The 12,206-nt window shown below is 35.9% G+C and overlaps 1 protein-coding gene across 5 annotated transcripts; it reads right to left on the bottom strand.

The window, feature by feature from the left end:
- Window positions 1–249: 249 nt before the first annotated feature.
- LOC117990060 (axoneme-associated protein mst101(2)-like) lies at window positions 250–12,180 on the bottom strand. 5 transcript variants are annotated; one of them, XM_069505895.1, is made up of 8 exons: window positions 10,328–11,648; window positions 9,883–9,991; window positions 8,541–8,643; window positions 5,155–7,709; window positions 2,304–2,408; window positions 1,541–1,718; window positions 1,137–1,275; window positions 250–1,057 (listed from the first exon to the last, which is right to left on the bottom strand). In XM_069505895.1, the coding sequence occupies exons 1-8, from the start codon at window positions 10,342–10,344 to the stop codon at window positions 337–339; spliced, it is 3,927 nt and encodes a 1,308-aa protein (XP_069361996.1). In that variant the 5' UTR covers window positions 10,345–11,648; the 3' UTR covers window positions 250–336. The 5 variants fall into 5 exon arrangements, with proteins under 5 accessions (XP_069361996.1, XP_069362007.1, XP_069362003.1 ...); XM_069505906.1 differs by lacking the exons at window positions 8,541–8,643; window positions 10,328–11,648 and adding an exon at window positions 11,677–12,180 and having other exon boundaries at window positions 251–1,057; XM_069505902.1 differs by lacking the exon at window positions 8,541–8,643 and adding an exon at window positions 11,677–11,692 and having other exon boundaries at window positions 251–1,057; window positions 9,883–10,439.
- Window positions 12,181–12,206: the final 26 nt, after the last annotated feature.

Here is a 12,206-nt window from a genome sequence, read left to right as displayed (position 1 = left end):
ACTACACTATATTCCTAGTCACGAACAAGACTGTGAAGAACATTCACGGCGTGAAATAAAGGCGCGACTTCACGTGCGAGTGTAGAGCCGACTGATGCTGTATATACATCGATGGCTGATCGTTTCTCTCAGTGTTGGGGACAATGCGCAGAGAAACTTTCAGCTCTTATAAAATAACGAAGGTATCTTATAAAATATATAGCAGATCGAGGTGCCGAAAAACTATTTATCGGAAATGTAAGGTAGGTACGTAGCTAATTAGTTCAAGGCAGGCATTCTAAACTGAATATGCGTGATTTAATTAAAAGATGCATTAAATACTTATAAGGAACTTTATTAAAGTAGACGCGTATCATAATAAAGTAGTATCGGTGGTTTCCTAAATCTACAATTACATGTTGCAACTGTGGCTTCTGATGCCACTGTGCGTAATGGAGCACGGACTGGGCGCGAGACTATAGTCGTAAATTTGTCTGAACTAGGACATGGCTGAGTAAGGCGTAAGCGACGCTCACGTTCTACTCGAGCCCGCTCAACTCTTTGAGCAAAAGCGACACTATTCTGAAGAGCTGCCAAACTATCAGTTCGAGCAGGAAATCTTTCCAAACTGTTTGAAACTTCTCCTACTTCTGCAGTATCCGTATCGACAATTTCTTTATGATCCAATATCATCCCTAGGTTTATTTTAAGATTAGTCGACCCGTCTCTGAAAATTAAATATATGGTAGCTTGGTCCAACACTCTCAAGGAAAAATGTTCGCTTATTTTCAAAGCCTTCATTTTTATTTGAAATTTTTTAAATTTCTGAGACAGCTTTTTACTCTTCTCTTTTATAAAGTTGTCGAACTCAATAGCAAGCATTTCTTCGTTATCGGGTCGCGTTGTACTCTCTGCGGGGCCGCCAAGTTTGACGATATCAGGATCTTTGTGTGCCATTTGCGTATCTATCATAACCTGTTGTAGTACTGGAGGGTCGTTTAAAGTGTGCCATTTCCAATGCGATACAGGCCCGATGCTGCGGTCGAGGACTACTCCTTCCGTCTGATTATATTTGAGTCTACAAATGAATTACGGCAATATAGAATTGTATTATTTTAAAAGTTTCTTGCGATGGATCATTTTGCTTAAGTAACTACCTTATTTTACCAGTGTGATCGAACACGATACCATTGCCAAGGTAATCAAAAGTTGCGAGAATAGCTAATGGACGTGAACAGCCACGCGCATCAGCCTCTCCGCTGCTGTGGATGACAAAGCGCTGCTGCGCATTAATTTCTGAAAAACACGAACCGTTAGGTAACTTTCCATAAAGTGAGTTCTGCGCAAAACGAAACCAATCAGACGAGGCGTACGACTATTATACGAACATTGACCTGCAGATAACCCTAAGTGTACCTATGTTACAACTTTATTGGACTACATCTTGTTTAGCGCGCACTCTACCCAAGTACCTACTTTTTCTTTTACACTTCACTTGAAAATACCTAGGTATGCTAAAATTAATCTTCGATTTATTTGTGTCATAGTTTTGTATAAGTACCTTCTGCATTATAGTACTCTAGAGCTAAAGGGCCGCTCCTGTAATATAAGCGGCCCCGACCGTTATCATCAAACTCAGCAAATTTTTCGCCAGTATCGTACTGCATTATTTTCTTGTTTTTATTATGTTCAAACCAATCAAATTCGGGATGCGCCGGTCGCATGCGATACACATTCATCTGTTATCAAAATAAATTAATAGTTTATCTTTTTATTAATGCATGCGAGGGGGTTTAAATCAATTTAAATTCGCTCTCGCTCACAGAGCACTAGCCATTAGGATTCCTAATGGCAACAGGCTAGTGCCTCACTCTTTGAGCAAGAGATTTTGAATTATCTCTGTAAAGTATATTATATTAGAGTCTGCCTAACGAAAGAAAAGACTGGAAACGAGCAGCAAATTAAAAACTAAATTTCAGTATGAAAGCTCTTAAATTACTATGACAGACCTGGAATAAACTAATTTGATAGAACAGAAATAAAAATAAGTAACTCTAAAGTATCAAATTAGGTTATTCCAGGTCTGCCATACTGAATTTGGGACTGCCATGCTGATATTTATTAAACTTAGCGCGCTTTTCCAAAGTCACCTTTCGTACCTATACCTTCAGTAGATATAGGTATTACATGGTACTTAAAACATAAGTATGTCTGTAATAACTCCTATTTTGCAGATGTGTGATGCGAGTTTAAACAAAAACGAGTACTTAGTATCATATTCGATAGGTACCTAAAATTTACGAATATTAATCGACTTCTCGTACCTTTCTAACCACTTTTTCTGTTGGTAACATTGTCCAACCCTTTTCAATGAAAGTACGATCAGATAGCGCATAACGTATTATACCTTTTGGTTGTTGATCTTCGGTCTGAAAATGCAAGGTTACATGCTAATAAACTGAAGAAAAAATAATTATTATTTCTGTGACCATATTATAGGACAGCGCGAAGAGCAAGTTACCACAGAGCCTCACCTCTCTAATCTTCCGACTCCAGACTGCATTTCGGCCACGACGCCGATGGTCAACCTCCATTGAGATTATCCAACTAACTGCGCGAGAGCACAGAATATAATATAACAAGAGATGTTGAGAGTGCACAAGTGTGTGCGCAAACACAGGTGCACTCTCTATTCTCTCACTCTCCCGGAAATCTGACACGTCACACGATCGGAGAGATCGAGACGGGCAGTTTTTAAATTATTAAATAGGTAAGTAAGTGGTACTTGTATTTTCGTTATTTGTAATCATCATCATCATCCGATAAACGTCCTGTGCTGGAAATAGGTCTCTTGTAGGGACTTCCACACGCCACGGTCTTGCGCCGCCTGAATCCAGCGGCTCCCTGCGACTCGTCTGATGTCGTCCGTCCACCCTCTACTAGGTGGACGGACGACATCAGACGAGTCGCAGGTCGCAGTCTTCCAACGCTGAGTCTTCCGATGCGAGGTCGCCATTCCAGCACCTTGGGACCCCAACGTTTATCGGTTTTCCAAACTAGGTGCCCGGCCCATTGCCACTTCAGCTTTGCAACCCGTTGAGCTATATCGGTTACTGTAGTTCTCCTACGAATCTCCTCATTTTTGATTTGATCACGTAGAGAAACTCCAAGCATAGCTCTCTCCATCGCCCGCTGAGTGACTCTGAGCTTTCTTATGAGGTCAATAGTTAGAGACCATGTCTCGGATCCATTTACGTCGTCACTGGCAACACGCACTGTTTGAAGACTTTGGTGTTCAAGCACTAAGGAATTTTGGACAAGAAGACATCTCGAAACTTCCTGAACGCTGCCCAGCCGAGACTAGTCGATTGTCAAATATTTGTAATACTGGAATATATATTGCTGTGAGTGTTTGTTTCGCTTAGGGCCATTGATTTAAATGTTATTATTTGCGAATTTGAAGTAAATAATTTAATTCAAGGAAGGCGTTCATTCAGAAGTTGTGAGGCTCTAACAGTCGGACAAACGGACGGACAAATAAGTACCTATCCAAGTAGACTTGGAAGCAGACCTCATTTCGCTCTGTCAATAACTAGATGTTTGATTTGGAATGCAACCTACAGAACTCGGCTTAGCTTTGATTGCTTTTGCCTATGACCGAAAAACTTCCGCCGCTCCTCGTATGAGTGAGTCGGTACTAGGCACCTACTTAGTTAATATTATAGGTACTTTTCAATTCTCGTCTTGCAAACATAAACTTTGAAAATGTAAAGGTTCAGGGCCAAAAGCCGAACACTCGATCTTTGACTAGAAGGACGAAAAGTGGAACTTCTCTCATATTCTGTCTCTAGTCATGAAATTGTAAGTCTTCTACTTAATTAAATAGTAATTTAAGCGTTACTAACCTCAAGTTTGTTGCTCTTTGACATGGTTTACGAAAGGTTTAAAAAATGACTATAAAATTAAATATAATATATAACAAATATACCTAATAATTTTTATGAACTAAAGAATACAAAAGTCTATTTTCTAAATATTTGACAATAACGGATGACAATTGAATAAAATATAAATAATATTTATTTACGAATAATAATTAAAGAGACGGCCAGTCATCACCCGACAGTTATTAATAAAAAAATTGGTCAAGACTCAAATCAATAGACTTATACAGAGTGTAACCAGAACGCTAGCAAAAACTTCGTTATTGTAATACCACCTAAACACAATCCAATACCAATAACCATTTACCTCGTTTTGTACTTTTTAGTGATTCAGAATTTTTCAAACCCGCAATGTATAGCATGCAAAACTCGGGTCAATGCCCCACCTACGACGCGGCATTGACTCCGAGTGGCCTACATTCGCAATGTTCGTTGACCTCTAGCGTCAGTCAGATGTATTATTTGCAATATATCGTAAACTTTTACAAAATTATAGGATTTTTTTAATATTTTTATTCGCGTTTTTTTTGTGGTATCATATCAGTAAACATCAGTACTATCACCTATCTTCGTTTTTGCCAGCGTTCTGGTTACACCCTGTATATTACTATGGTCAAGTCATAAAAAAACATAGTGTGCAGTTAGAGCACATGCGGTAAAAGTAAAACCTTCAAAAAACTAAACTTTTATAAAATAAGACTAATGCAGAGTATGTAGACCTATCAGGAGCAAGATGTATTTATAACTTTTTAGTATTTTTTTATTTTTATTTACTATTAAGTAAGTAGGTAGTTACTTACCTTTATTAATTTAATTATTAACTTAATTTTTTATTTATTTAAGGTTTATTTCTTTTGACAAAACCCTCACGTTGGCATAGGTACATGCTTTAAGTTTTTATTGTTTCCCCGACAATGGGAGTAAAGCACTATACAAGTCTCGGCCGAAATAGCAATTACCGTACGCGGCAGAAAATAATGTACATCAACCTTTGGAAAGAGACAGCGGTTTTGTAGAGCATTGTCTCTGTCGTTGAGACCGACAAAACGTCACATAGGTATGAGTGACAGAGACAACGCTCTACAAAGCTGAAATCTTATTCTAAAGGTCGACGTACAATATTTCTTGCCGGCTATTGCTGTATCACACTAATAATATAAAGGTCAAAGTTTGTGAGTATGTATGTGTGTGTGTATATTTGTATTCATTTGTTGCCGGCTACTGTACTTACATATTCTCCAGACACGGCTGGCGGTTTTCGTTCTAATTGTTCAGATATATTATTATCAATATTGATTTTGGGTACATTGATAAGATCGTCATTAAATGTTGTTATAAATATAGGAAAAGTTTGTTTTTCTTCAGACTTTTCTGTTAACGGTTGTTTATATTTGAAGATTTTTTGTCCTATAATGATATTATTTATCTCAGCCCTTTTTGCTTTATCTAATATTATCTCTTCAATGTCGAGCTCCAGTTCGGAATCATTACAAATAGCACACGTAGCCATTTTGGTACATTTATGATCCCTTTTATGATCTGCGATAAGCGTCAGAGGAATGTGAATTTCCGATATATTTCTGGCTCGATCTCTCTTTTTGGCAGATTCTGATTGTTTCAATTTAACTAATTGTAAAATTAAATCATCATTTGAAGGTCGTCTAATCTTAACTTGATTAATGTTCAACTCTTTGATTTTTGGTTCCTCACCCTTTTGTACTGGTTTTAGCTGTTCTTGTGCACTTTCAGTTTTATATCCCATTTCTCGAAGAGCTTTTAATTTTAATGCAGCGTCTTCTTTTGCTGTTTTCATATCTGCCGAAACTTTATTCTTTTCTAACACTTTTTCTTCGGCACTCCCCTTTTTAATTTTCAAATTTTCATCGATATCCTTTTCTTTTTCAGACTTTTCTTCTATTTCTTTGGTGTATTTTGGTTTTTCAATTCTGTCTATTTCATTTTTTTCATTCTCACGTGTTTCACTTTCTTTCTCAGATTGTTTTTCTTTTTTACGTGTTTCTTTGTCTGTTACTGGTTTTTCTTTTTTCCCTTTTTCAGACGGTTCCTTGCTTTCTTCTCCACGAGCAGATTGTTTTTTAAACTTTTCACGTGTTTCTTTCTTAGATTTGTCTTCCTTTTCTCGTTTCAGATTTTCTTTTTCTCTCAGCTCTGTTACTGGTTTTTCTTTTTTCCCTTTTTCAGGCGGTTCCTTGCTTTCTTCTTCACGAGCAGATTGTTTTTTAACTTTTTCACGTGTTTCTTTCTTAGATTTGTCTTCCTTTTCTCGTTTCAGATTTTCTTTTTCTCTCAGCTTACGTTCTTTCTCTAATTTTAAACTGAATTCTTTAACTTGTCTTGCCTCTTCGTTTTGAGATTTTTTAGATTTCAACACTGCAGTTTTATCACTTTTTGGCTCAGCTTTTGTCCCACTTTTCTCTGACATTGCTCTTACATCTTTACTTACTTTTCCTATATTGATCGTTTTCTTGCTACTGACATCCAATTTGTCTAAAACATTTTTTTCTCTTTCCTGTTCCTGTATATCTTTTTCAAAAACTATTTTGCTTTCTTCAAAATGCTTTTTCTTCGCTTCACTGGTTTTTCTTTTTTTCTCATCCTCGTTTAATCGACGGATTACTTTTTCTTCATTTCTTCTTCTTAAATCCTCTTCTCTTGCAAGTAACATATCTTGAGTGTCTTTTATTAATTCAGAAGAACTCTTATGCTCTTGGAGAGGTTGCTTTATTGGTTCAGCTTCTTTTATAAAAAAATAACTAAAATCTTTCTGTAACAATTCTTTAGTTTTAGCTAAAAGAGAAGAAGAAAAGGCTTTATCGGAACTATATTTTGCAAGAGTGCCAGGTGACATCGTTTCCTTTTTATATTTTAAAATGCCAGTTCCCACATCTGACATTATAGAAGTTCTTGTTTCAAATTCATGAGTTTCCTTTTTCATATTTTCATTTCTAGGGCGATTTTGTGCCGCTATTAAATCCAAAATGGACGGTTCTTTATCTTTACCAAGTTTGGTTTCTTTCTGAACGTGCGTAGGAGGACGAAGAGAGTCTAATTTTGGCCGTGGTTGTTGATCAGATTTTTCAATTAAATCATGATAATTAAAAAAAAGAGATTCCTCAGAAATAGAAATTCGTCTCAGTGGATATTCTTTACCTGTGTTTGCGTATGATTGAAAAGGCTTCGCATCATATTGAGGCCAATTACTTTTTTCATACGAACGAAGTGGTTTTTTAAATTTAATATTGCTCTCATAGCGATTCAAATTAGCGTCTAATTCTGCTAGCTTAGAATCAGAATAGTTTTTGGGTGTAAATCGAATTTTTTGGTCAGTTTTAGGAATCGGAATTCTTTTTCGTTGAATTTCTGTAAGACTTGCTTCACGTAATTCCTTTTTACCTACAGTTAATTGGTTTACTTGAGGCTCACATTTCTGTTTTGAATTCAGATGGCTCATAATATTATCTAAATTTGATTCTGATCTACGCACATATAAAGTTCTAGACTCTCCATCTTTGTTAGTAAAACGATGTTGCAGCTTAGATTGTCTTTTGATTGTCTCTGTAGCTTCTTTTTTGAAGGATTTTTTGATTGCAATAAACTTTTTAATGACTTCACTACACTCGCAGGATGAAATACCTTTACGGTCTTTCGATCGACACTTATCACATATACCAAGTACATCGAGCTTATTAACTGTGGGGATATTGAGCAATATTTTTTCTGCATGTTCAAGGATATATTTACAGCGTGGGCACTTCATATACTGACCTGAAAAATTAATTTAAAAAGCATACTAATTTTCCAAATTAGGGAATCTGTGTTGTGAACCTGATAAATTATTAATTACCTATTACACGTCATATCGGAAGATGAAGGAAGAATGAGGTGCAAACTACGTTAGAATGCTGCTTCAAAATCACTTAACGAGTGATTTTGAGAAGGCAAAGTACCTACCGAGAAAATGCGCACCAGTATTTTAATGATATGAATCGAAGCAAGCATTAGAGCCTCTTATGAAGTAAGTAGGTAGGGTAGGTATGCCGTATGCGTAATTAAAATTAACTTTGTGGGTAACTAAGAGGTGGTTCAAATAAAAACAAGAGTTATGTACACCCTATGATATAATAACCCCACATTATTTACAGTAAGTTGTGTACATATAAAGAAACGTAACTATTTAAATTGGACGCAGTTATTATATTTATAACGCGATTCATCCGTAATGGGGTGCAAAGTTGCCAACTTAGTAGGCTAATAAGAACAACTAGACATGGGGCATTGAAATCATCCCCTTTTATAGACATGCCTAAATTCCCTACGACGCAACGCTTTCGAGAAGATACTCACACTGTAGTGCTATTAATAGGTAAACAGGTGCTAACTGTAGGTGGTGTTCTCAGAATTGTTGTTCGCAAATTATCACCATTTAGCAATAATACAGCTGTTAAGAGTCGCGACATGACAGTTTAACAACCATACAGTTAAGGGTCGCCAGGCCACAACTTAACTAAAATAGGTAGGTACTTACTTAATTAAAATGTAGGTACTTAGGTAAAATAATTAAATTTAACTTAGGTAGACATGTAAAAAAATAATTACCAAGTTGGGGAATCAACTTCTCTGAAGCAATATCACTATTTTTTGTATTTTGTAAAATAAATATTTCTCTAGAACTTTCATTTTTTCCCGTATAAATATTAACCTACAAGATAAAAATGTGTTTCTAAAAGAGTTTACTCTGTATTATGAAAGCTGAGAGTGAATAATTTTTAGCGTTTTTTTAATACTTTTGTTCTGACAACTACAAACTACAAGTTAGCTCTTGACTGCGACCTCACCTGATAGCAAGTGATAATGCAGTCTAAGAGGAAGGGGTAGGTATAGTATCATTAAAACCATACACCTGCAGGGTGATTCGCTAACTCAGCTTCTAACAATGAATGATAGGCACGGGGCTCATTTTTAAATCCGTTGAAGGTTTTCTACGAAAAAATATTTTATTATCATCTAGTGAAGCAGCAATGTAGAACTAACCAACCTCAGTGGCTATCACAGTGGCTGTTAGACACTGAGTTAGAGAATCACCTAGCTGATCTGTTTCTACACAGCATCGTACCGGAACGCTAAATCGTTTGACGCATTTCTAGAAACCTGCAAGTTCCAACACTGCGGAAAATGACACTTGTTGTTTTTATAATGATTTCACCTAGTTTTGGTACCTACTAGATTTAATTAATAGGTAGAGTAGCCGCAGGAGGAAGTGGGGCAGATATATGCAAGGGGCACGTTAATACACCAATGATTTTTCGTTTTGGATTAGCGATATTTGAATCGTGACAATGCTTAAATATGGCTTTACATGTGTTGCACATACAGTAGCAACCTCAGCAACATCCAGTTAGTTTTTGAATTTTAACACCTGTAAACGTGTTTTGAGTAGGTACCTACCTACATCCAAGTTAAAAATAAAAATATTATAGCGATCTCCTATGAAATCTTACAAAGATTTATATTATACGAAATGTTAATTAATGGACCACGAATGTATTTTTCAGTTTTAACCTATTACCTACGTTTTTTGAATATGTCGTTTTTGGGGTACCTAGTGATAAGTAAGTCTGGGGTCCAATACCTACATTATTTATAAAAATATTGGAAATATTCAAAATCATGGAAATAAAGAAATAGGTACATTCAAAAACAGTTAGAAGCAGGATTTACTGAAGGAAACTTGGACGTAGAAATCCTGAAAGCATAGTCACTACTCGTAACTTAGCCTCAGACAGCCTGAAAGCTAAAAGCGCTCCAAAAGGTTTGCATTGTAGTTTTAGAGAAATAAGAGAAGATATTAACATATTATTCCTAAAATACAGCTATATGCCGTAGGCCCCAAGCGGCATCCTGGCTTTAAAATTTTAAATTGGAATATTCAGCTACTTACGCCTTGTGCACAAAAATAACGGTAAATAAGCAGACCGGCACTCTTTACGTTGACAACGTTCTGAAAATATGGACATTCTTCGCAAGTCCTGCAGCATGGGCACCTTTGTCTAGGTAAATCATAAGAAATATTAAATTCGTCAGGTAGATAGGTAGGTACCTTTTTTTTTTTGTATACAATTATGCTGAATAATGTAATGCTTACATTATATCTCCCATGATTCTTATTAATACTTTTGTTCAATGGATTTTTAGCGAATAAATACTACAAACAGATTAGCAAAATATATAGTAGGTAAATTCTTAATTACTTAAAAATGAAACAACAACAAAATACAATATAATATTTCTCACAATGTCAAATTCAATCAAATCATTTGACAAAAATCCTTGAATTTCTTTTCAAGCTTTTTCTTGTTACCTCAGAATAAATACCTGCCACATACCTGCTTGTTATGCTCATATGCTAAAAATAAGCCAAATATTGGTCAAATCCAAAGATTTATTAAAGAAAGAATATGGTTCAAGATTTCACTGCCGCCAGACGTGCCTTATTTTCTGAGAAACAAAATATTTGGGATAGAGTAGTGCTAGTGTGTACTTTTAATGCACCTACTCATATTTGCTAGCTTGTACCTTGCCATTTTAAAGATATCAGTTGCTGAAGGCACGTAATAAACATTACTCACGTTTCTCAATGCCTGAGTCCTGGTACTTATCATACCCATATTATGAATGCGAAAGTGTGTTTGTTTGTTGGTTTATTTGTTTGTTAGTTTGTCCTTCAATCACGTCGCAACGGAGCAACGGATCGACGTGATTGTTTGCATAGGCGTAGTTAAAGACTTGGAGAGTGACTCTATCCCACACATTTTGTTTCTCAGAAAATAAGGAAGGTCTGGCGGAAATGGGATCTTGCTCTAAAAGAAGAGATTTATAAAGATGAAAAAACCGGGTAAGTGCGAATCGGACTCACACACGAAGAGTTCCGTACTATTGTAAAAGAAATCTCAAGACCAGTAAAATCAGTAGGTACCCTTATTATAAATGCGAAAGTCTTTTTTTGTGATTTTCTGCATGGGTAGGTATAGATAAAGATATGGAGAGTGACATAGGCCAGTTTCTATCCAGGAAAATCAAAGAGTTCCCACGGGATTTTTAAAACACCTTATTCCTCGCGGACGAAGTCGCGGGCATCAGCTAGTAATAATAATATAATTGCTCCAACAGTTGTACCACATTGCAAGGTAATGACGGATAGTGCCATCTATAACGTGATATAGTAAACATATTATTTATTTGTGAATATTTTTTAATTTTTAGGGTTCCGTACCTTAAAAGGAAAAACGGAACCCTTATAGGATCACTTTGTTGTCTGTCTGTCTGTCTGTCAAGAAACCTACAGGGTACTTCCCGTTGACCTAGAATCATGAAATTTGGCAGTTAGGTAGATCTTATAGCTGACATTTGGGGAAAAATCTTAAAACCGTGAATTTAGGTTAGATCACACAAAAAAATTAAATTGTGGTCATGAACTAATAATTAGTATTTTCAACTTTCGAAGTGAGTGACTATATCAAGTGGGGTATCATATGAAAGGTCTTCACCTGTACATTCTAAAATAGATTTTTATTTATTTTTATGCATCGTAGTTTTTGAATTATCGTGCAAAATATCGAAAAAATACGACTGTAGTACGGAACCCTCATTGCGCGAGCCTGACTCGCACTTGGCCGGTTTTATTTTGTGATGTAACCACAAATTCATAGTTTTTTTATATTTTTTCTTTACATACCTATAGCATATGAGATTGCTACCTGGCACCTGCCTTTCTTGATTCTATGTATACTCTCTCCGCAGAAAGAAGTATAGCACTCTGTCTGTGACTTAATCACATACATAAGTACAGTACAAATAATTATAGAAACAAAAATCTCAGTGAGCACCAAACAACCACAAACATGTTGTCAAAAAACATTCGAAATTCAATTAGAAATTAGAAAACATAGTTTTTCTATTACTTTTCTAACATCCACATAGGGGTGTACTACGTAGTAGTACTTCCAACTTCTTTGTTTTCTAATGATACTACTCATATCTAATCTAACTATAATATGAAATGAATCACTAAATGCACTCACTCACTCACTCATCGCAAATCTCGAGAACCGCTAAACCTATTTCGCTAATTCTTTTTTTATAATATTCCTTGAAGTACGAGGATGTTTCTTATGGAGAGAAAAATTTAATTCAACCTCCCCCTTATTTTTCTAAACTCCACCCGAGCGAAGCCGGCGTATCAGCTAGTATTCCATAATTTTCATA

The sequence above is a fragment of the Maniola hyperantus genome, chromosome 2 (genome assembly GCF_902806685.2).
Source record: "Maniola hyperantus chromosome 2, iAphHyp1.2, whole genome shotgun sequence".
NCBI classification, from domain to species: Eukaryota; Metazoa; Arthropoda; class Insecta; order Lepidoptera; family Nymphalidae; genus Maniola; species Maniola hyperantus.
The sequence above is the reverse complement of the archived record's forward strand: the minus strand, read 5'-3'. Positions and strand labels throughout refer to the sequence as shown.

Coding starts and splice junctions, on each gene's coding strand:
- LOC117990060 (XM_069505895.1), bottom strand. Junction 1,276..1,540: donor AGAGTACTATAATGCAGAAG/GTACTTATACAA, acceptor CGTGTTTTTCAG/AAATTAATGCGCAGCAGCGC. Junction 1,058..1,136: donor GATCACACTGGTAAAATAAG/GTAGTTACTTAA, acceptor ATTCATTTGTAG/ACTCAAATATAATCAGACGG.